The 24522-nt window shown below is 45.7% G+C and overlaps 1 protein-coding gene across 1 annotated transcript; it reads right to left on the reverse strand.

Annotated features, from left to right (window-relative positions):
- Positions 1-16790: 16790 nt before the first annotated feature.
- mpv17l2 (MPV17 mitochondrial inner membrane protein like 2) lies at positions 16791-22553 on the reverse strand. The gene is made up of 5 exons (XM_007898849.2): positions 21631-22553; positions 21094-21255; positions 20333-20409; positions 19174-19302; positions 16791-18693 (listed from the first exon to the last, which is right to left on the reverse strand). The coding sequence occupies exons 1-5, from the start codon at positions 21809-21811 to the stop codon at positions 18619-18621; spliced, it is 624 nt and encodes a 207-aa protein (XP_007897040.1). The 5' UTR covers positions 21812-22553; the 3' UTR covers positions 16791-18618.
- Positions 22554-24522: the final 1969 nt, after the last annotated feature.

Genomic DNA, 24522 nt, shown 5'->3' on the forward strand with positions numbered 1-24522 from the left:
GAGAGGTTTATTCGATTATTTAATTCTAACGAGATCAGGCATTTTGTTTACACTGAGAGCTCAGGGAAAAGTGGATGAATGGAGAGAGGGGTGGCGGGGGATGGGGGGAGAAAGAGATGTCTGGTATCAGGTGGGACCAGGCGTGCTAACCAAGACCACATTTATCATTTAGTCTTTAGCTGTCGGGATTGGGAAAGGCGGAGAGAGTCACACTGATATCTATCACTCAGTAATAAGTGAGAAAAGACCCTGTGGTCAAGTATTAATTTCCCGCATTCTGTAGATGCAGAAATCCCGAGGGGATGTTTAAAAGACTGATAAGTACGCTGTCAGGAAAGGTGTTGAGGGATATGATGAAAGACTGGGAAATTAGATTAAAAGATCTGCCCTCATCTGCATCGTGAGTGATTTAAACAAAGAACATCTTTGGGCCCATTTGATCTCATCCTTCCAGAATACACAGTCCACTCTCCTCCAATTACATCATCAAGCCATTTCTTTAATGATTCCAATCTCACAGCCTGAATCACCCTCCTTAGAAACCCATTTCAATGGTTAATTTCTCTGCGTAAAGTAATCTGCCCTGATAACGTCCCTAACAACCCATAAAATGGCAAAATAGTCTTGAGGCAAACGACCAATTGACCTGACAGATTTTTGCCCAGGACACTGGGAGAAACTCCTTTCACTTTTCAAACGGCTTCCAAACTGATGGGATCTGTCCGTGTTCATTGGACTCAGACAACACATTCTGGGACAGTTTACAAACAATAAGGGAAGATACCAAAAGCAGCATGTAGAAAAATAATACTAATAATCATTGCATTTGATTATAGCAACTTATCACAACGTTGAGACATCTCAAAGCACTTCACAGAATGTACTGCAAAGTGAATTAACTGCATAATTTTGTGGGCAAAACGTGGCAGCAAATTGCGCACAGCGGCGTCCCACAGAAAGTCGTGGATTAAGTGCACATTATGACGGGTACAGCAGTGACAGAGAATTGTTCTTACCTCGAGCTGGCGCCTGGGCTCCGGCAAGCCTCTACCTGAGAGGGAATGTTCACTTTCAGCGCTGGCTCGATCTCCAGCTGCCTACCGCCCTCGTGCTGCCCGCACTGTCTCCATAGCAGCGGGGGTAGCTGCAACGCTCCAGAGGAACGTCTCTTCACCAAGCCGAACATGATGGGTGGGCTCAGCGAAGTCACCTCGCTGGCCTCTCGGGAACGCTGGAAAAGAGTGGGTGGAGAGAGAGGAATGTGACACAGTGCCAGGTAGAGGAGAAGAAGAAGGTGTGAGGAAACAGGTTCCAATCCCTAGGTATCCAAGCCAACTTGCAGCAGGTGATTCCGTATTTCCCGGGACCCTCCACACTGCACGTGACTTTGGATTTGGAGCAAACAATAATGTTCCTTGCATTTGATGTAGCGTCCCATCACGTTCTAATAATCCTACACATAACAAACTTATCTGCCAACTTTGGAAGCCTCTGCTGTTCATCTCTGAAGATCCGTATGAATATTGGATGAATAACAACCGTTGTGTGTGTGGGGTGTGTGTGTGTGTGTATTTGTGGTTATTTTATTTATTGATGTGTATTTGAGATTAATGCAATGACTCACACTAGGAAATATTCGTGGCGAATTTCCTGTCAATGTCCTGTCCCCACATTCGCCCCTGTGGGAACAAGATGCCAGACCAGCAAAGCAGCAGCACAGAGTGGGAGGATGAACGCAAAGATTTTTTTTCCCTCCCAGTGGGCATAAATAATTCTAATGATCCAACCAGCCTTTGCTCACTGCAACCAATCCCTAGGTATCCAAGCCAACTTGCAGTGGGCTGCAAGGTGAGTAAAGGCCGTGGGGTATCTCTCACTCCAAGAAGCAGTCCATTATATAATAATAATAGCATTTGATATAGCACCTAATCACATCATTGAGACATCTCAAAGCACTTCATAGAATATACTGTAATGTGCAACTCTCTCGCTGATTATTGTGTGAGGGGCTTGCCAGTATAACACAGAATAGTCCACCCCCCCCCCCCCCGGATCATAAGGAGTGTGTCTCTCCTGAAACTGGTTTCTTTTCCTTTGTCAACAGGAGGTTGTACCCTATGATGTTGGATGCAAGCATCACTGTGGCATTTTTGTACGTTCCCCTCCTTTGCTCCTGTAGTTTTGCCCTCTAGCTTTCTTCCCTCTGACATCTTAGCTGTAGGTAGGGGAAGCATGAGACCTCAGAATATTGGAGAGGAGGTGGAATGTTCTGGCAATGTGCTTAATGTGTCTATGGGTCTTTTTCTGCCCCTGGCTTTCTATATATTTATCTGTACCAATTCTCACTGCAAATCTACCACTCTAAACATCCAGCGAATATGCGATCTGAATATGGGCAACAAGTTGGGGGGGGGGCAAGGTGGAGGGATTGAAGCAGAGAGTTCCAGAGTTTCGGGGCGTGGTGGCTGAAAGCAACTGTGTTCACCACAGTCACTATACTTCGTTGTATTTCACGTTACAGTGTATTCTATGAAGTGCTTTGAGATGTCTCAATGATGTGATTAGGTGCTATATCAAATGCTATTATTATTATATAATGGACTGCTTCTTGGAGTGAGAGATACCCCGCGGCCTTTACTCACCTTGCATCCTACTGCAAGTTGGCTTGGATACCTAGGGATTGGTTGCAGTGAGCAAAGGCTGGTTGGATCATTAGAATTATTTATGCGCACTGGGAAGGAAAAAGAATCTTTGCGTTCATCCTCCCACTCTGTGCTGCTGCTTTGCTGGTCTGGCATCTTGTTCCCACAGGGGCGAATGTGGGGACAGGACATTGACAGGAAATTCGCCACAAATATTTCCTAGTGTGAGTCATTGCATTAATCTCAAATACACATCAATAAATAAAATAACCACAAATACACACACACACACACCCCACACACACAACGGTTGTTATTCATCCAATATTCATACGGATCTTCAGAGATGAACAGCAGAGGCTTCCAAAGTTGGCAGATAAGTTTGTTATGTTTAGGATTATTAGAACGTGATGGGACGCTATATCAAATGCAAGGAACATTATTGTTTGCTCCAAATCCAAAGTCATGTGCAGTGTGGAGGGTCCCGGGAAATACGGAATCACCTGACAGCTGTCTATTGACAGTCCTGGTACAAAGTGCAGCTTCTGTTTGTTCACCTGCTGCTTCGATTCAATAAAATCGTTCATTTTGTCCCAATGCTCCGTACCGGAAAAAATGAGGAAGACGGACAAGGATACATCTGCGACCCACACCCTAAATTGCTCAAAAATAACACGACTTCCATCTGACGGAAGGGTTTGAATTGAAAGGGACGCAAATTTAAAAATGAGCCAGTTAAAAAACACAAAGCGTAAATGACCTGTGTAATAAGTTACTCGGGGAACCCATCACACCATCAATTGCCTCACGAGGGAAGCTGGATGCATTTCAGGAGCCTGAAGGGATTCAGTGTTAGAGTCAGAAAGTTGGTAGACAGTCTTTGATCACGTGCTAGATCTCCTGTTTGCAATGAGGAGTGAATGAGTTAACGTGAATATGGATCCCAAACCAATCCAGTCTGGTGTGGATCCAGTGTGTGATTGAGTGGGTGTCACTAAACCCTCCAAAAATGACAACACACTGAGAACCCATTATATGTAACTGAATAGGTGCAAAGCAGCAAATGGAGCACAGGTCTGGGTGTAGCACAATAGGCTTGAACACAAAGCACTCTTGAGAAGCCAGTCTGGTATGATGATGGAGTGCGCTATAGACTAGGACGGGAGAGGTGAGAGAAAAATAGAGATGAGGACAACACAAGGCACTATTGGAGAAGCGCAGTGATGATTGAGTCATCACAATGATGGATGTCAGATTAAACCGATTGCGACAATCTTGAGACCCAGTCCTAACCTCCTATTCATCTTCCTCTAATTTTGCGGAAATTAAATGATTCAGCATCAACTGTTTAAGAAATAAATATAATATTCCTTCCGTTTGACAAAGCGCTTCACAGAATACACTCTCCCTACCAGCCCTATCTTGAACCAGAAGCCAATCTGCACGCAGCAATGGCTCAAAAACAGTTAATGAAGTGAATGGGCCAATTTTATTTGGAGGATTGATGACAAACACCCTTCTCTTTTCGAATGGTGCAATGGGATCTTTAACGTTCACCTAATAGGTAGACGAGATCTAGGTTTAATGTCTTACCTGAAGACACACATCTCTGACAATGCTACTCTCTCCCCGGTATAGCTTCAGAGTTGAAAACCATCTCACTCCATGGCTGTTTGTGGGGCGCTGCTGTGTGCAACTGGCTGCCACATTTTGTCCGCAAAATACACGGTCATTCCACTTTACAGTATATCATGTGAATCGCTTTGTCTCAATGATGTGATAAGGCGCTATACCGAATGCAAGGATTATTATATCAGGGCTTGGGCTCATATTCTAAACTGACACACCAGTCAGCACTAGAAGAGCCAGTCCAGTATTGGTGGAGATGAGATCCTTTGGATAAGACTTTAAACTAAGGCTCAATCTGCCTGTTTGAGTGTACAATATAGATCCTGTGACACCATTTAAAAGGAGAAGGGAGTTTCTTCCAGTGTCCAAACACTGTCCTTCAGATATGTTGCTCATTGACTTCATGGCTGTTTGTGGAACTTTAAGGGGTGGAAACAGCTACTGTGTTTCCCTCCCAAGACCATTGCTACGCTTAACAGAAATTACTTCCAAAGCACTTCGAGATGTTTTGACATTAAAGGCACTATATCGATGCAAGTTTCAACAGGAATCCACTTCAAAATGGCACGAGAGGTTTATAAACCGTGTCCAAGGTGAGAGGGGTTTTTGAAGACAGGAGAATTCCTATGTGGGGAGGGGAGGGAGGAATAGAATGGAGAGCTCAAAGCACATTAATAAGTGACCATGTGAGGGAAACTCTGGGATGCTGGAGTTTCTCAGAGGTGGATAGCAGTGAATTACTTCCCCAGTGCTTGGTAACTAGGAGATTTTAATGTTAATGATGCTCTCAGGCAAATGTCGAGGCTCTTGAGAGCACTCAGCTGTATTGAGCCGTGCACATCTTCCCTCATCATCTCCGCGCAGGTGTCAGGACCGTGACATTGTTACACCAGAACACATTAGTGTCATCTCAGCACCCCCCACAGCCTCCAGCAAATGTGTTCCAAGGAACGTTTGGGAAGCCTTCAAGTTGTGGAGCTTAATTCTCAGAGAGTCGAGATTCCGCGTTTCTCAAAGCGGTGGAGAGCCCAAAGCAGAGAGCCCAGGAAATTAATGAAGAGGACAGAAAAACAATCCCAACAGAGTGGGAGGGTAACACCAGGCTAGGCTTATACCAACACCATGACAGCTAGACGTAGAGAGAAATAAAAGATGAGCGAGAGGGAGGGAAGAAAGACAAAAATCTGCTAGGGTTCCGGCTTCTTATCAATAACCAGCGTCCCTCCTGGAAGATAAATAATAATATAATAATAAACCTTTGCATTTGATATCGTGCCTTATCACTTCACTGAGATGTCTCAAAAGAGCTTCACAGAATATACTGCAAAGTGTAGTGGCTGTGTATTTTGTGGGCAAAATGTGGAAGCCAAGCTCGCACAGCAGTGTTCCACAAACAGTCGTGGATTGAGTGACCAATTGTTTTTTTCTTGAGGGATTATTACCCCCGGAAAGCGATCTGACAATCGACTAACAACCGGGTTTCTATTTGACTGCAGCTTCGCCCGGCCCGAGAATCAAACCCGGGTCCTTTTAACTTGCAAGATGAGCATGTGAACAGCTCACCTATGGCACGCCCTGAAACTTGAGACAGGCCACTGAGTGGAAGGAGCAGATGGAGCACTGTCCTTCAGAGAGGAGGTCACAGAAGTAGGTGTGTGTGTGTGTGTGTGTGTGTGTATATATATATGCATGTGTGTGTGAGACAGATAGAGAGAGACACCAGTGCCAGGACACGCAGTCACATATGCAATCTCACATATGCACAGTCACACACACACAGACAGCCACCACAGATAACCAGACAGATAGAGACACACCCACGCACACACACGTGAGCCGTGCACTCACTCACACACAGAATAATTCTGCCATCTGCTGTTTGTGAACACATTTCCTAAGGCAGTCCGTCTCACAGTTGGATCTCCTGCGGTTTAATAACTCCTGTGAGTGAAATGTGCTGAAACAAACAAGAGAGGAGTTTGACAAACAGCAAGTCTCACTTCCTCCTGCTGCACAGCGCCTGACTGCTCACAGAACCCAGCGGGATACGAGGCTTCACAGCCAGGCTTCATTACAGAACGAACAGGCTCTTCTCATTTCCCCTTTTACACAGCCAGCAGCACTCCGGCCTCTGGGTCAGAAAGCTACGTGTTCATAGTTAGCGGCTGACGTTTTAAGCACTCCGAGACGCCGTCAGGCGTGAGGGGCAAGTTGTTGTTGACATTGCGGTGTAGGACATGTTGGAAACGGCACTTCAAACAAACTGCCAAAGACCATTTGGGTTTTTTTTTTTGGAACAGCATCACTGTTTGGGGGGCTGCAAGGGGCGGGGGTGAAAGGGTAATGTCCAACAAAGTGGTCCAAACCGTTGGCTGCTGAGGCCCAGGTTTCCACCAGAGGATAAAATAGGGTCGAAAAAAAAGTAAAGCAAAAAACGCTTTGTTTTGTTTGTTTGCCGCTCACTGGGTCGAGGTGCATTGAAGAACAGAGCAGGTTTAACTGGCAGCTGCTTTGAGCACAGCATTGATTTGCCGATGATTAATCAATGTTCCACGGATGAGACAATGACAAGCAGCTCAGACTCTGAATTAGATGGTCACTCGGCTACTTAGAACACTTCGATCCATTTCAACCCTATGACCTGGTTGGTAAATGTTAATTACCTGATGTCACATTGATTTGAGCTCTGCCTTACCTCCTGGGGCCTGATGGTGAGAGAGCTCCAGTTTTTCTTCATGACGTTGGACCTGCGAGCAAACCCATCCATTCCCGCCTCAATGGAACGTTTCTGGGGATAGAGAGCAAGAGAGAGAGAGAGAGAGAGAAAGAGTTGTAAAATGTTATTGAGGACTATTCAGATTTCTCCATCAGATTCGCTTGACATTTCCTCCCCACCCTTAACCACTTCTCGTCAGCCGCATTCCTGCTGGAGTTACTTAGATTATTCTAAATGAAAGAGACATTGTGGGGTTTCTATCCTCTTTCGCCAACATCAGGAGAAAGATAGGCGTTAGCCTTGGCTGTGATATTCCTACAGTTCAACATATGATTAATGTGTCACTCTGTGGTTCACATCTAACAATTTCTATTTCGCACTGGGAGGAAGTCTCAAAGGCGCTATACACACTGATCATCTGAGATGGTGTGTGTGTGGTAGTTGAAAAGATAGACTTTAAGGTGAGCTTTAAATGTAGGAGGGAGGAGGTCAGGTAGAGAAACATGACAAGACACGCTCTACGTTCAAAACAGAAAAAGGTTGACAATCCCCTAAAAGTTTTACAAATCAGGAGCCTCTCTTTTATATATATATATATATATATTTATAAAAATATTCTGAAAGAAAGCAAGAGATCGGATATTTATTCTGAAGGAAGTCAACTAGTTGAAGGAGGGTAAAGTGAGATGCGGTTTAAAAAGACACAGGACAGAGCCAAAAATTAAAAATCAACAAAGGAAACAGTCTTGGTGCCAGATTTCTCTACAAGGGAGGGAGTTTAGTTTCCATGTCAGGGCAGCTTTGTTTAACACACAACTGCATTTAAACAAAAACATCAATGGCTAATGTGCTCAGGAACCAGAGGCCTCAAATTAAGGTCAGCATCATAAAATGCAAGCTGTTTACGGTTCATGTGTTCTGAGCTGGGTTAAGCGCCACACAAAATGGATTATAATTTAGTGCCAACTTTGTCCCAACCTCCCAGATGTGGCATTCTGCTCTGCACATTCCAAGCTCATTTGAACTTATTCAAATATCTCTCCGACCTGCTTTCTCCCCCACTCCACTACCCATCTCCTCCGCTCGGCTGGCTCTGGCCTCCTGCTCGTCCCTCAGCCCCTCCACCCCACCATCGGCGGCCGTGCTTTTAGGTTAGAACTCCCTCCCTCAATCCCTCTGCCATTCCCCCTTCCTTCCCCTCTTCTAGATCACGACTGAAGACCTTCCCCTTCATTCTTAACGTTACCTCCTCCCTCCCCTCTGCCAGTGTTCAGCGCTCTGAGTCACTGCCCTGCGTGAAGGGCACTGTATATATAAATAAAAGTTGTTGTGGTTTTTGTAGATTTCATTGACATGCACAAGCTGTTGTTCTGTTCCGTTCAATAAGTTTTGCAAATTTGTCCCCATGCGCTCGGAGTTAAATGTAATGCAATTTCATACGTATAATTGGATTCGAAAATCATAAAGCAATGTCACTTAGAAATTAAAATTGCATTTTGGTCATTTCTAAGCTCGACGGGATAATTTTGCAAAACATAGCAAACAGGAACCGACTGGTGATTAAAAGCAAATGAAATTCCCTCCCTCACCCACGAAAGATTAAAGAATGGAAATAATACATGTAAGTAACGTCGGTGCTTAATGTTGTCCTTCATCACTTCCAAAGGTCTCATTTAAAGGACTGTATCAATAACACGCATAGCAATCAGATGAACAATCAATTTTAATCGGGTTAAGGACCAGGAAGGAACATCAGAACCCATGTTATAATGGGGCACATTAAGAAAAATAGCCACAGTTCTTCTGGTCACCGCCATCACTTCCTGGGTGCTGCACAACATCTCACGAGCATTTCAAGCAAGACATTGAGAGATGTTAGATCCTAGCGCTATGGGCAGGAAGCTGAAAGTATCCCTGGAATCCCAGTGCTACAAAACAGACCCGCTATATCAGGTTTTAACAGCGTCCGATTGTACCAATGACACTTGAACATCAACCTGAACTCACAGATGAGAACTCGGTTTTAAATGTCTTCCCTCCCAACGACACCGGTTTCTCTCTGGTTCTTTGCCGAAGAGGGTCATTTAACCCTGTGTGAGCCTGACTAGCGAGCGGCAATCTGTTGTGGGGGCGCGGGGGCGGCGGGAAGGAGAGAGAAAACACACTCAGCTAGTGGTTGAATTGACACAGACAGACCACTCGCTCTTCAGTGTCTTAGCATTAACTAAACTGAAGGACACACACAATGGACAAGCTACAGAAGGAAGTCTGGTAAGTAGGTCAATTCCTTAATTAAGTTGGTCTATGACTAACTGGGGGGGCCTTGTTGTAGAGATGCCTGTAACTACTCTGTGTTAGGGAAAAACTGTACTGTCATTTCCAGAAGCAATTAGATTATACCATGAGATTTCAGGGCGCCACAGGACCTTATATGGGTGGTTATCAGATTGTGTCTGCTGTTGTGCATCCACAACTATCTATGTTAAACTCCTCCGATTGCATGTGTCTGTGGCTCGCGAGCAAGGTTCTAGTAGAGCACCGAGGATCCAGGCCTTGTCTACAGTGAGGATCTGAGATATTGGGGGCGCGGGGGTTGGAGGGAGGAAGGGGAAACGTGGGGTGCAAAGCCAGTAGAGCTGTACCACATCGCCAGTCCCCACCCTCGGGAAAGGAGAGAGAAAAAAAAGTTGGAAAAGTATTGTACTGAAGCTTTTTGTTAAATCCACATTTCCTGAAGAGTTTGTGTCCAGGAGGCGACTGAACTATTGAGCCAACCGAAACACACAAGTGGACAGTTCCTGCGATATCCATCGTGTTGATATAACTAGGGAATCAATTTATTTTGCCTCTGAGATATATATATACACACACACATTTTAAAATGAAAGAATAACAATTTTTTTTAACTGTACAGATCTTCCTGATCTTCCTTCTCCTCCATTCCCCCCCCCCCCACCCGCCCCCTCACCTTCGCCCCTCATCCAAAAGACAACAATTTTACATTTATACTTTTCATTTCAGGAGGACGTCTCAAAGCATTTCAAAAGGAGGAAGTGTAAAAAAAAATCTACACCGTGAACAGAAATGCATCATTGGTAGTGCGTAGAATGATTTTACACAGTTGGAAATACCCATAGATTAATTCATGGTAATTCAGATTATACAGGTCAAAACAGATCATACATCACGATTAATAAAATGGATTATTAAAATGTCACATTTTTCCACTTTGAATATATGACGAAACACATTTTCCACCTCAAGTTCAGAACAGTTACAGGCAACTTCTGCGCTCGAGAATTGATAACAAATGTAAAAATTGCAAATATCCAGGTGCCAAAGTGAGAGACTTTCCATTGACTTCGCTTCAACGAGCTGAAATATCAACCCCCAAAAATCTAAACATGCTGTAGAGGATGATTGAGCGATTTGTTCAATCGCGAAAAAAAAAAATCTCTTCCTCGCACTGTAGCTCCAGCTCCAATGCGAACTTTCACTTATCGTTCCTTTTATGAACACCTTGAAGCACGTCAGTCAACGCTTTTAGCGACACTGAGCAACCCAGAGTTCGCAACAAAAACCCATTCAACGTAGGAACTCAACTGGAGTTGTTAAATGCTCTGGGACCCAACCCCTCCTGAAGGATGGTACATAAATGCAAGTTGTGGTTATCAGAGGGTCTGATCGCTTGGGAATACTGGGAATACTTCCTCAAGTCGCTGTCATGCTGCCTTCTTGAACTATTCTTGCTTCTGAACTTTACAAGCAATGATTGGACCCAGATGTTACCATTTTGGGCACCACAGCTCAGAGTTTTTATGGTTTGGGATCAGCTTTGCAGGCTGGGCTGCCTCCCAGCCCGGCTCACAGAAGCGTGACTGGCACACGAGAAAGCAGAAGTGCCTTTAGTTTAATTCCAACTGAGTTTGAACAGAAGGTACAGAAATGAGGGGGGGAAAAAAAAAAGGCTATTCAGCACCTTAACCTGTTCCTCTCACCACCAACGTACAATCCGCCTCGCGTGAAATCAGGAACATAGGATCACGTGTAGGCCATTCAGCCCCTCGAGCCTGTGCCGCTGTTCTATTAGATCTGTACCTCAACTCCATTTACCTGTCCCTGGCTCACACGCACGGCGTTCCATCATCTCAAACTGTACGTAACCTGACACGTCTCACAATGCACACCATAAACACGGGGGGGACAACAGGGCTGAGGAAATATAGTAATAATCCTTGCATTTGATTACAGCACCTTTTCACGTCAGGAGGATGTCTCAAAGCGCTTCACAGGATTGACGGTAAAGTGTCGTGACTGTGCACTTCGATAGGCAAAACAGAGTGCCGGGGGCATCGTGGCCAACAACAACGACTTGCATTTATATGGCACCCTTCACAAGGGGTAGCATCCCAGAGCGCTCGACAAGTGGCGGAGTCTAACACCGAGCCAGAGGTAATTGAGGGCCAAGCCTTCGGATGCTCAAACAGCCACATAAAAAGTACTTGACAGTGATCTTGAGGGGGGGGGGGGGGGGGGGGCTGGGGTTGGTTAATGTGTGGTTGATCTTTTCCCACAGTGATACTCAGGTGTTGAGGCTAATTGCAGCAATTTTCTCAGCCGACACTGGCTAATTCAATTAACACGGAGCCAGGCAATCCAACCCGGGCTGTACAATTCCCAATGGCTGCTATCCTTGACCTTGTCAACTGAACCATTGAAGGAATCACAAAATTATGAACTTTACCCATAATAAAGATTGAAAATTACAAGCCAAACACCAGCAATCAGCAACACCATCCCATATTTATCTTTGTTAACGCAAATAGTCTGTCAAACAACACCCTCGCTTTTAAAACCCCGACACCCCTTACCCTGACCCAGGCCGCGCGAAAAAAAAAACAAGGGAATAATTTTTTTTAAAAATATAGTTTTTAAAAAATTATAATTATTGCAATTCAGATATTGCAGATTTGGAATAAGAAAAAACCCGTTCGATTGACTTATCCGGCGCCACAGCAGGAACGACAAAAAAAAAAGACACTGCCGCAAGTTTTATGGTAAATAAGCAGAACAGTTCAACACAGGACAAAGTTTTGACACGTTAAGCCGCTTCCTTATTGAGTCGCTCAAAAGTACTGTACTTACTATCAGCAAAAGAGCTGCCTGTCCACTTTTTATGTCCACGTTCGTCTTCCCTCACCACTTCCATACAATCTTCTCTTTGCAATTTAATAGTTTTCTCCTCTCGCCTTGGCTAAAGGCACAGCTCTCTCTATCTCTAAATGAGGCGAAATTTCGCAATGTCCCTGACTTGCAGGCTTTAGCTGTGGTATGTGCCAATTTCCTAAGTGTGCTCTCTCTCTCTCTCTCTCTCTCTCTCTTTCTCGGTCTCACTCACTCCTTCCCTCCCCCTCCCTCCTCTATCACTCAGATTAATGGTGCGTCTGTGTATGTTTGTAATCATCTTTCTGTAAATATTTCCAAAAGATCTCCAATCTATCTGCAAAACAAATGTTAGGCTGTACTTGGTAAATAAGAACCCACCCACTTTTTTTTCTCTTCATTTCCCATAAAATAAGCCCATTCCAGAACACACGAATGTATTTGCACATATGCGAGAGAGACAATCAGATTCCTTTACCATTCTCCCCCCATCTCTTCCCTACATCCTCACTCCTTCCTTCCAATTGCCTCTCCTCCTCTGACTTGTGTTAAGTGTGCGGTTCTGTACGTCCAGACACCCTCCTATCCCCCACCCACCCAAAGCCCATCATTATGTTTGAGTCAACAGGAACTTCTGGCCTCACCTGAAATCCTAATCCCTCCGCATTCCGGTGGGAGGCACTGCATAGCCATCAGAATTGAGGACTCCTATTGACTTTGCCCCTGGCAAATGGAAAGGTTCAGAAGGACCATGCCGAATGCGACCTCCTACAATCATTCCCAGCCTTCAGTTTGCCAGCCCTACTCTGTATCGCACCCTCCCAGCTCACAATTTGACTAATTATTCTCAGTTGTTCCTGTCACCAGATAGCATTTCAGGCTTTCCTCACCTCCCACCTCGATTGTTCCAATGTCCTCCTCGCTGGCCTCCCCAGCTCCACGCTCCACAAAATCCACCCAATTCAGAACGCCGCCGTCCATACACTCACCCATCCTAACCACCGTGTACCCCCATCATCCCGGTCCTCACCAGGCTCCACTGGTTCCCAATCAACTTCGAAATCCTCACGCTCGTCTTCAAATCCCTTAATGCCCTGGCACATCCCTACCTCTCCGACCTGCTTACTCCCCAGTCCACCACCCCCTGCCTTTGCTCGACTAGCTCTGACCCTTTTTCAGATCGCCTGAAGACTTTCCTCATCGACCATGCTTACGATCACCTCCCCCTCCCCCTCCCACCACCGACCCAGCGTCAAGCTCCACCACTGTTAAGCGCTCCGAGACGCTGCCACAAGTGAAGGGCGCTATGTTAATGCATTGCAGTTGTCACCAGCACAGATCTTGTTACATTGCTAAACAAAGAGACTGATTTATATCTGAAGCTTCATGTAGTTGAGGTCACTGTATCCTGTTGTACTACTGCTCTACAAAGACTATAAAATCTTTTGTTTTATTAGGAGTCCCATGCTTCATATTTACTGGGATTTAATCAGTGTTGTTATAGATAAGCTTTGTCCTCTTATTCCAAGTATCCTTCCAGCTCTAATTTCAGCTCCCACACATGCAAACCGCAGACTAAAAACAGCAACTTTTTCCGGGCATCTTACTGTTAGATTCAAGTGGAGAAAATTTTAAATCAGTCGCAAAGTAGTTTCGCTCGTACAATACAATACGTAAACGGCTTTCGCTGCGGGAACCCATGGAAGTCCTCTGTGGACAGCCTGATCTCTCAGCCCCCTCTCTCGCTTGAGATTTCACGAGGCTCCCTCGGAGATAGCTGTAAAATCAGGAATTTAAATTCCTATCGCAATCTCCCCCCCCGGCCACACCCGCCCGCCCACCACACACACATACACGCACACCCGTACAAACATACGCAATGTTATTGCTTGTGGCCTAAAAGTGGAGGTTTGAAGAAACATCTTTTACAGACAGGGTTACTGGCAATGTGGGAACATGTTGTTACAAGTAGCCATCGGCGCCAAACTAATTTACATCAGACAGTCTCTTGAAGAATGGACATATAAAAGCGTGTGTGCGGGGTGGGGGGGGTGGGGGGGAGGGAGATGGAATTCAAGTGAAGAACTTAGAAATATTTAAGGGGGGGGGGAGGGAGAATGAGGTTATGTATTTTGAAGAGGAACATCGTAAGAGAAATGGGGAGTTAGCGGGGTAATGGGGTTGGAACTGCCAGTTCCAGTCGGAGGTTGTCCGCAAGCCAGAAACCTGATAGGCTAAACAGCCTCCTCCCTCGCTGACATTTGCTGCTAACTCAACATTTGAGCAGTTTTAATTGCACAATTTCCGAGGTTCTTTTCTCGCAGCCACAATCAATAGGAAATAGGCTCATCTGATTAACAGATAGCGGGGAAGGGGAGGGAGTTTTTTTTTTGCTGGCCCCACCACAGAACACCAGGGACAACAAGATCAGCAACCTGGAGACCTGGTGCATTGCTAAAGTTGTGAGGCATTTCGTAACGTAGAACAGGGAAACATTATTCCCACCGGGGCGATGAGTCAGGAACTGGAGGATATAGATTTGCGGTGATGAGCAAAAGGTTAAAGGGAGAGGGTTAGTAGAACTTTAACAGAGCTTGACAGTTGTTGGGACTCGGAATGCCCTACATGGCACTGGGATTGAGGCCATTTCCATATTAGCTTTTAGGAGGGAACTAGATACACATCTGAGAAGGACAAATACGAAAGGTTAGAGAAATGGAAAGAGAATGGGACTAAATAAATTCTCTTTGGCACAGCCAGGCACGAGTGGGCACGAATGGCCGCCTGCGATGCTGTCAATCTCTACGGGTTCCGAGGGACTGGACTGGGGTCTGTTCTCTGCGGAGAGAGGAATAAAATGACATTTGATCAAACTTTTACTAAACTTTCCAATACACGGAAGCTATTCACCACTTATCGTGCCCCGAGCTGCGACTGAGAAAACGTCGACAGCGGCCCCTCCTGGCAGCACACAGCCACGACAGAAACTGCGTCAGTTTCACAATAATCCCTCTCCAGTATTTCGTTTTGCGTCAACAGGTTCGAAATCGCTCCGAGGCACGTCGCGGGACGTTGCTGACAATACCGAGCCGCCGGCTTCAGTTGGGGAAAGGGAGTAGTAGTCAGCTCACGATGAGCAAAATCTCCAAAGAACGAAGAGATAAGCAAGTCAGTTAGAGGGGGAGTGTTGGCCTGGACGCCAGGAGAAACTCTGCTCTCTCTCTCTCTTTTCAAATAAGTGTAACGGGATCTTGCACATCCACCTGAACAGGCAGTCAGGAATTTGTTTAAAGTCTCAGCTGAAGGGCAGGGGTTTGGGGAAATGCCTTGAGCTCATCACGACCCAAGATACTGATGTGAATTTTGTTTTCTTTCATCCCTTCCTTCGCTGTTCGAAATTCTACTGCCGTTCAACCGGGGTTCACGCGTGAAGAGAAGGGGGCACGGGGAGGGGGGGGAAGAGAGGGGCAAGGTACTGGAAGCAACTCCAGGAGTCATTGTATTCAGGGAGAGAAAACCAGGGCATTGGGGGGAGAAGAAAGATTTGGGGGGGGTCATCCGGGTGTCTGACACACGTGGAAACCCATCACCATTGCTTAACATAACATGTAGGAGCAGGAGTAGGCCATTCAGCCCTTCGAGCCTGCCCCGCCATTCAATCATGGCTGATCTTCTAATCTAACTCCAGCTAATAACCTGACCTGCCTTATCCCCATATCACTTAATCCCCTTCATCCCTGGTATTAAACCCAGTAAATCTACGCTGCACCCCCTCCAAGGCAAGTACATCCTTCCTTAAATAAGGAGACCAAAACTGCACAGTATTCCAGGTGTGGTCTCACTAGGACCCTATACAGTTGCAGCAACTCTTATACTCTAATCCTTTCATAACGAATGCTAACATACCGTTCGCCTTCCTAATTGCTGCTGCACCTGAGGACTAACGTTCTGTGATTGGTGTACAAGAACACCCAAGTCCCTCTGGACGCCAACACATTCCAATCTCCCCCCTTCTAAAAAATAACCCATTCTATTGCTTTTGCTCCCCAGGCGGATGACTTTGCACTTCCCTACATTATACTTCATCTGCCACCTCTTTTTAAATAGTGGTGTGACATTTGCGATCTTCCAATCAATGGGAACTGTTCCAGAATCCAAGGATTTTTGCAAGATCAGACATAAGGCCTCCACTATCTCACAAGCTCCCTTTTAAAGCCCTGGGATGCAAGCCATCCGGACCAGGGGATTTGTCACTTTTTAGTGCTAACAGTCTCCCGAGCACCAATTCTCTATAATGAAAATCTCCCTAAGTTGCTCCCTGTCCTTATCCCCTTGGTGCATCTCTATTGTTGGCAAACTTGTTGTGTCTTCTAGGGTGAAGTCAGATGCAAAATACACATTTAAGGACTCTGCCATGTCCTTATCCCCCATTTCAACTTCTCCCGTCTCTGACTGAAGTTCTCCCGTCTCTGACTGAAGTTCTCCCGTCTCTGACTGAAGAATCTCCAAACCAAACTGTGAATTCCAGGCATCCCACCTGAACATGGAAATCCCAGAGATAGACTGTTGGAATGGAATATGCTCTCTCTCTTTCCCTGGAGGGACAAAAAAGAGAAATAAATGAAAATTGGTAGGAATTTCAACCGAACGAAACCAAACGAAAAAGGAGGCAATACATTGAAAAATGGTTTTATTTAACATGAAATGCAAGAAAATGATGGAAGAACAAGCGGGATTCATAGCTGGCTCTCTAAATTGGTACAGTCACAGTTCTTACAGCTATAAATAGTTAATTTATACTTTGACAATTATTGGAATCAATTTCAATAACTCACTGGACTCAGACCAACACCCGGGACACAATCAATAATAATAATCCTTCCATTTGTTATAGCGCCTCATCAGGTCTTCGAGTCTCAAAGTGCTTCACAGAATACACTGTAAAGTGAGTTGACTGTACATTTTGTGGGCGAAACGTGGCAGCCAATTGCGCACAGCAGCGTCCCACAAACAGTCTGAGTGACCAAGTTATTATTATCTATTTATTTTGAAGGGATTACTACCCTCGGAAAGGCGATCCGCCAATCAACTAACAACCGGGTTCCTGCTTACTGCTGGGTAAATAGGTGTGTGAAGTAAGGAATTTGTGCCTAACGGTTCTCCCTGCCCGGGAATCGAACCCAGGTCCTTCTCGCTTGCGAGGCGAGTGCTCTAACCACTGAGCTACAGGAGTCCCCAGATAAATTAGTGAAGCCAGCCAGAAGTCTCCAACATTTAACAAAGAAACTCTCAACATGACTGCGAGCGAGAACACAAGTGTAAAACTGCTTGCTCTTCATCACCTCGTGTCCATTGTGGGGTGGAGGAAGACGAGAGCAGGTGATATCATCTCATTCCTTATTAAAGATTCACTGGTTTCCCAGTTCAAGTACAATTAAGTTAAATTAATTAATTTAATTCAGTTTAAATAAAAACTTAACATTATTTGTGCGCAAAAATTAATTGATCGCACACAAATAATGTAATAACGACGTACATTTTTATTTGAAAAAGCGTAACAAGAATTTTAAAATAAAACGTACATTATTTATGTGCAAAATTAATTACAATTCTATTAAAACTTCTAGAAAGTGCTTGGGCTCTCGACAGCCTTGTCGGATTGATGGAACAGCTCAGTAAAGCACTTCTCTATTATAACTTCTCCATACAGGGAACCAGCTCATGAGCTTCAAGTCCCAATTGATGGTGAGGTGGCAGTTAAGGCTACATTTGGCCTGAGCACTCCTGGAGGGAATAGTGGGAGGGACGGGGCGATTGGGGGGGTAGGGGGTAAATCAGCTGGGATTTCATTCTGTTGATCGTCACTCACAGTCCTCCTTACTGGAATGTGGAATAATAATAATAATAATCCCTGCATTTGATACAGCGCCTTATCACGTCGTTGAGACGTCTCAAAGCGCTTCACAGGATATTACCGTAGAGTGAAATGACTGCAAATTTTGTGGGCCAAATGCGGCAGCCAATTGTACACAGCAGCGTCCCACGGATTGAGTGACCAAATTTATTTAGGTCAAAGGCAGTATTACGCCCGGAAAGTGATCCGCCAATCGACTAATGACCGGGTTCCTACTTACTGCTAAGTTTGGCACTGCTCACATGGCATTACATTGCACCTAGAATCTCCTTTTATTTATTAGGGGGAGGGGGGGGCAGTACATGATCCCCATCTTCAATCTTCAGGAGACAAGTCCAAAGTTGCTGCCTCCAGCCTGCAATCGGAACCATCTTGTGCTTACTTTTTGACCAATCATCTATCAATCCATCGATTCGGAATCATTCAGAGCTGCATAACGTAGATGGTGTGTGTGTGTGTGTGTGTGTGGGGGGGGGTAGCTACAGTTCCTCAGCAACCCTCCCCTCCCGTGACTTCAAACTTCATTGCCTTCTTCCGTTCCTCGTTCTTGTCCTTTAGGAGGTAGTCACTGTTTTGGAGACTATTTCTCCAGGATGGTCTGTCAGGATCGGATCGCTCTGGTTATCCTCCTGAGGAGATTGGAACAGAAGTTGGGTCAATGGCCGAATGTTACAATCCTTGCACTTGATACAGCGCCTTCCACGTCACGTTTCAAGTATTTTACTGTGGAATGAAGTGCCTGTATTCTGTAAGCAAACGTGGGCTGAAAATTTGGAGGGATAACGTTCTCTCTTTTTTTTTGTCAGCCGGGTGACTTGACACATGCACAAACCCATCCTGTCGAAACCCAACTGAGAATTCCATGCAAATTCCAGAGATAGATTGTGGGAATAGAATGCACTCTCTCTCTCTCCCCCCAGAGGGGAGGAAAAAAATGCATAGCTTGCCATTGATATCGCAGATATGGAGAGATTTCTGCAATGAAAACTTCCCAAACCCACTTGGATCCTGAGTCCCGGCCTCCTAAGTGCTTTGCGGCAAAAGCAGCACCAAGAACCTAAGTGCTGACACAAGCCTAACCTCCTCCGTCCCCACACCCACCCACTCACCCTGTGTTTCAGGTACGACAGGTACGTGTCCCACCCAAGGGTCAGGACGTTCACGTACATGACCCGGAACTTTGGGGGAAGGAAAAGGAAGTTGATGACTTGCGCTCCCGGCCACACCATCCAGTCCATCTAGAGAAACAATAAAACTTAATTGATCTTTGAGGAATTGATCAACAACAACAATTTACATTTGTACAGACCAACTCACGGCTGATCTCCAACTCACACGATCAGGGCTGGTCTCTTGCAAGTGCAACTTGGAAACCACCAGTGAAACTGCATTGCCAACAGCTCCCCACACACACTGATCCCTCTCAGTTCCTCATCCCTGACACTTTTAGATGGTGGTGTTGGGAGGTGGGGGTAGACTTCTGGAGATGATCACATGCCCTCTGTGCTTGCATTGCTTGCATATGGTTCATCCCAGCAATGTTAAGGAGAGACTGTACAACTTGTCCCCTCAGATCTGGTGATACGCGATTAACATGAGCTCATTTGCCTACATTTTACAGTAATGTGAAATAAATTTGCATTGAAAGCAGAGTTATCACTACTGGAAATAGCTTCACGGAAATCAGCTAGCAGGAATGGGACAATGGTTACAGAAACAAGTACAGAAACACCCATCACATACAGAGCAGCCTGATGTAATAATAATCCTTGCATTTGATATAGCGCCTTATCACGTCTTCGAGACGTCTAAAGCGCTTCATAGAATACACTGTAAAGTGAATTGACTGTCTATTTTGTGGATGAAGTGCGGCAGCCAATTGCACACAGCAGCGTCCCACAGGCAGTCGTGGATTGAGTGACCAAATTATTTTTATTTTTTTGGAATGAATTATTACCCCCAGAAAAGCGATCCACCAATCGACTAACCGGGTGGAGCGAGGAAACTTGCACAACGTTTCACCTGCCGGGAATCAAACCCAAGTCCTCTCACTTGCGAGGTGAGTGCTCTAACCACTGAGCTACAGGACTTCACAGGTAACAAGCGCACAAGGTAACACCGGACCAATGGTTACCAAGCAAATCTTTTTGATGGCCTCAATGTGCATCCACCAACACTCACTGGTGGCCGCAGTGTGACTTTTCGTCACCTGTATGATGGAGCAGGCAGACATCCCTCAACCTCTTCCAAGCAATGAATCACATTCACCTTATAGAATTCCCAGAACTTCTCCTTAAATTCCATGGAACATTCTTGCAGTGAATGGCCTTCTAATGTTCCAATTCCTGCCGGGAAAAACACAGCATTAATGTACGTTTCAGAATTAGTCCCTTTCTTTAGACCCTTTCCCCATTAGCTCTTTCCTATTAGTGGGTGGGAAGCTTCTATCTGCTGGCAAGACCATCTCTTAGCATCTGTTGAAAGTAATAATAATAATCATCCTTGCATTTGATACAGTACCTTTATCACGTCATTGAGACGTCTCAAAGCGCTTCACAGAATATATATTGTGAAGCGGAGTGACTTTGTATTTTGTGGGTGAAATGTGGAGCCAATTGGACACAACAGTGTCCCACAAACAGTCGTGGATTGAGCGACAACATTTTTTTCTTTTTTTTTTAAGGGATCTTTACCCCCCCGGAAAGCGATCCCCCAATTAACAACTGGGTTCCTACTTACTGTGTGTGGAGTAAGGAAACTCGCCCAAGGTTTTGCCCTGCCCGGGTATCAAACCTGGGGCCACTCGCTTGTGAGGGGAGTGCTCTAACCACTACGCTACAGGAGGTAGATAAAGGCAGGAGTTGGAAAGGGGCATTAGGGAAGGGAGTAGTAACGTCCCCATGGAAAGGTCTGTGATGGTGATCGCTCCTGTTACTAAATTCTTATTGCAACACAGTCAGTTGTCTACTCCCCCCGAAACAGACCCAGCCCCACTATCAGCATGGTTGGGAGGTGCGAGGGGAACATACCATAGAAATAGATGACCCCAAACAGGGGAGAGGCTATGAGCTGGTCCAGCATAACTTTTTTCAACACGATCTTTGAGGTCCGTCCGGGAAACCTTCCGTCCAACCACGAGTACCAAAAGTGGGCGATAGGGCCCATAATAAAGCCGGTCGTGAACATGCAGCCTGCCGGAAACAGGAGAGGTTACACACACACACATATATAAAGGCACAAGTGAACGAGACAGAAAGCTGGGTGCGATGAAGGGGTATCAAGATCAGGATTTGGAACCTTTAATAATAATCCTAAAATACTCCTCGCATTTGTTACGGTCGAGACGTCTCAAAGCGCTTCACCCTGAATACACTGTATACTTTGTGGGCGTAACACGGCAGCCAACTGCGCACAGCAGCGTCCCCACAAACAGCGGTGGATTGAGTGACCACATTATTTATTTATTATATTACTACCCCCTAACAGTTAACAAGAGTTCCTCACACGTCAACCTCCCACAAGCGTCACCCTCCCATCAGCAACCTGCCACCTCGCCTCCTCGTTACCTGTCCGTTTCCAATCGCGTTTGAAGTCTGGGTCCTTCCTCCTCTCCAGGGTTTGTTGGATCATATCTCCTGTAGCCATCAACACCCCGCAACTCACTGTGTTGGTGACAATCAGGTACTTGCCTCTAAAGAACAGCTGCCAAAAACGGACCAACGGGGTCTTGCCCTGGCTGGGCTGCATACTTTGGCAGCCACTAATGACCCAAACCCTCCAACTCGCTCGAACCCACTTTAATCCCAGCGATCCACAGACAGCGGCTGAATTCCCAGTGTCTACAAATGGCGCCTTCGACCTTTTGTACGGGACCTTTCAGTTCGGGTCGCAGGCTTCAAATTAAAACCTGACTTTTTCTTTTTTTTTAATTAAAAAAAAAGAAAATTAACTTCGATTTTAAAAACTCTCGATGACGGCCCCGGTTCAACCCACAGAGGAACTTCTCAGAAGACCTGAAACCCTGACCCTCGCGCCCACAAACACGAGGCTGGTCTTCAGCGGTTTGCAGGCGTCCGCATTTTTTTAAAAAAAAATAAAAGTATTAAAAATACATAAATAAGGCGCTGGAATGAATGGTTTGTAATGGTTTTTTTTTAAGTCTCCTGATCTCTTGCCCCTCACTCCCTGCTCCAGCCCCTCACTCCCTCTGCCTCACTTCCAATTCCCTGTCCATTCCCAGTCCTACTCTTTTATTCCAACTCTTTCACTATCACTCTCTCTCTCCCCCCACAGCCTCTGTCTCTCTCTCTCAATTTATACCCTCTTTCTCTCTTAATACCCCTTTTTGCCCCTAAGTTTTATTCCCTGACCCTCCCCCACCCCCTCCTCTCTCTCTCTCTCTACCCCTCCCTCAGTCTTACTCCATCACTGTATCTCTCCCCCCCCACTCCCTCCCACCACCATTCCCTCTCTCTCTCTCATTCACTCTCACACTCACTCACTCACTCGCGTTGGTTTCAAATGGGCGGAAATGACGCGTTTCCCGTCGAAAAGGGGAAAAAAAGAGCAACATTGTTACCAATCGGGAGCGCCTTTTTGCCGATTGATAAAAAACGGACCAATCAGAGACGAGGGTCGCGGACAGTCGCATCCGCCGCGCACTTCTCCGCCAATCGGATTCGCAGCTGCGCGAAGGGGGGGCGGGGCCTCCCCCACACACCTGAGCACCGGCTGCACGTTTGGACCTGAGTCCTCTCTGTGTGTCTCTGTCTGTGTCTCTCTGTCACTCTCTGTGTGTCTATCTGTCTGTGTCTCTCTGTCTCTCTCTGTGTGTCTATCTGTCTGTGTCTCTCTGTCTCTGTCTCTCTCTGTGTCTCTTTCTGTCTCTCTGTCTCTCTCTGTGTGTCTATCTATCTCTGTCTCTCTGTGTCTCTCTCTGTCTCTCTGTGTCTCTCTGTCTGTGTCTCTGTCTCTCTGTTTCTGTCTCTCTCTGTGTGTCTCTCTGTGTCTCTGTCTCTCTGTTTCTGTCTCTCTCTGTGTGTCTATCTATCTCTGTCTCTCTCTGTCTCTCTCTGTCTCTGTCTGTGTCTCTGTCTCTCTGTTTCTGGCTCTCTCTGTGTGTCTTTCTCTGTGTCTCTCTGTCTCTCTGTCTGTGTCTCTGTGTCTCTGTCTGTGTCTTTGGCTCTCTCTCTGTGTGTCTCTGTCTCTGTCTCTCTCTGTGTGTCTCTCTGTCTGTCTGTGTCTCTCTCTGTGTCTCTCTGTCTCTCTCTGTGTCTCTCTCTGTGTGTCTCTCTCTCTCTCTATGTATATATTTATATATTTATTTGACTCTATTAATGGGTATAATAAAAACAACAATTTGGTTGTTTCAATCGGAGACCGGGATCGATTCGGTTTCTAGAGGGATCGAGGGATATTAAGGGGATCCTTATGGGGATAAGGGCGGGCGCATGGAGTTTAGGTTGGAAGATCTTATCGGCCGTGATCTTATTGAATGGCGGGGCCGGGCTCGATGGGGCCGAACCTCCAGCTCCTAATTCCTCACGTTCCTCGTCCGCAGCTGGTTTGCAATGACCCCACAGAACGCACAGTCGCGTCGCGTATTATCCCGCGAGACGCTTTTGAGACGTCTCGTAAGGCCTAATCAGGAGCCGTATCAAACGCGGGGATTACTGTCGTTATCGCAGTCAAGCCCCCCCCCAGCTAACGTGTCTCTCCACAACAAGAATATACAGTGGCCCACGCCCAGGGTGGTGTCCCGGAGCGAGCGCTTCATAATAATCCTAGCGCCTTATCACGTCGTTTGAGACGTCTCGAAAGGCTTCACAGAACATAAACGTAGTATAAAAACAATTCATTTACTTTCTGAAGCACTTTTGAGTCGTCTCGACGAGATGCAATATCAAATGCAAGGATTATTATCATTATTATCTAGTTCCCTTTCGAAAGGTAATATGGATTCTGCTTCAACCACCTCTCCTAGCAGGGCACTCCATACCTTTATCTCGCCTTTTCCTTATTTACTAGCTATTTTATATCGATGCTTTCTGGTTACTAACTCACCCACCAGTTAAAAATTTTGCCCCACTGACTCTATCAAACCCCTCATTGTTTTAAAGATTTCTATTAGGTCACCCCCTTCAACCTTCTTTGTTCCAGCAGAAAAAGTCCCAGTTGCTCCAGTCTTCATTGGGAAAGAGAAGGGAATTTCTTCTGCTGTCCTGTCCAAGGATCCTCCATGGCTGCTTATGAGATCTTCCTGTGTAAAATTTAGTGTTGCTGTGTTTGCCTACATTTACACAGCAATTACATTTGATAGCAATTTGCACTACAAATTTATATTGATAAGAGCGCCTTTCACGTCGGGCGGATGGCCCAAAGCGCTTATACCTGATAAGATCAAGCGAACGATGAAAAGAGGCAATTTTTTGGGTGTCGAAATAATAATTAAAAATAAT

This window comes from Callorhinchus milii, unplaced genomic scaffold, assembly GCF_018977255.1.
Source record: "Callorhinchus milii isolate IMCB2004 unplaced genomic scaffold, IMCB_Cmil_1.0 Scaffold21, whole genome shotgun sequence".
NCBI lineage: Eukaryota > Metazoa > Chordata > Chondrichthyes > Chimaeriformes > Callorhinchidae > Callorhinchus > Callorhinchus milii.

Coding starts and splice junctions, on each gene's coding strand:
- mpv17l2 (XM_007898849.2), bottom strand. CDS start 21,811: ATGCAGCCCAGCCAGGGCAAGACCCCGTTGGTCCGTTTTTGGCAGCTG. Junction 20,410..21,093: donor TGGGGTCATCTATTTCTATG/GTATGTTCCCCT, acceptor TTTTCCCGGCAG/GAATTGGAACATTAGAAGGC. Junction 18,694..19,173: donor TGTCGTACCTGAAACACAGG/GTGAGTGGGTGG, acceptor CAATCTCCTCAG/GAGGATAACCAGAGCGATCC.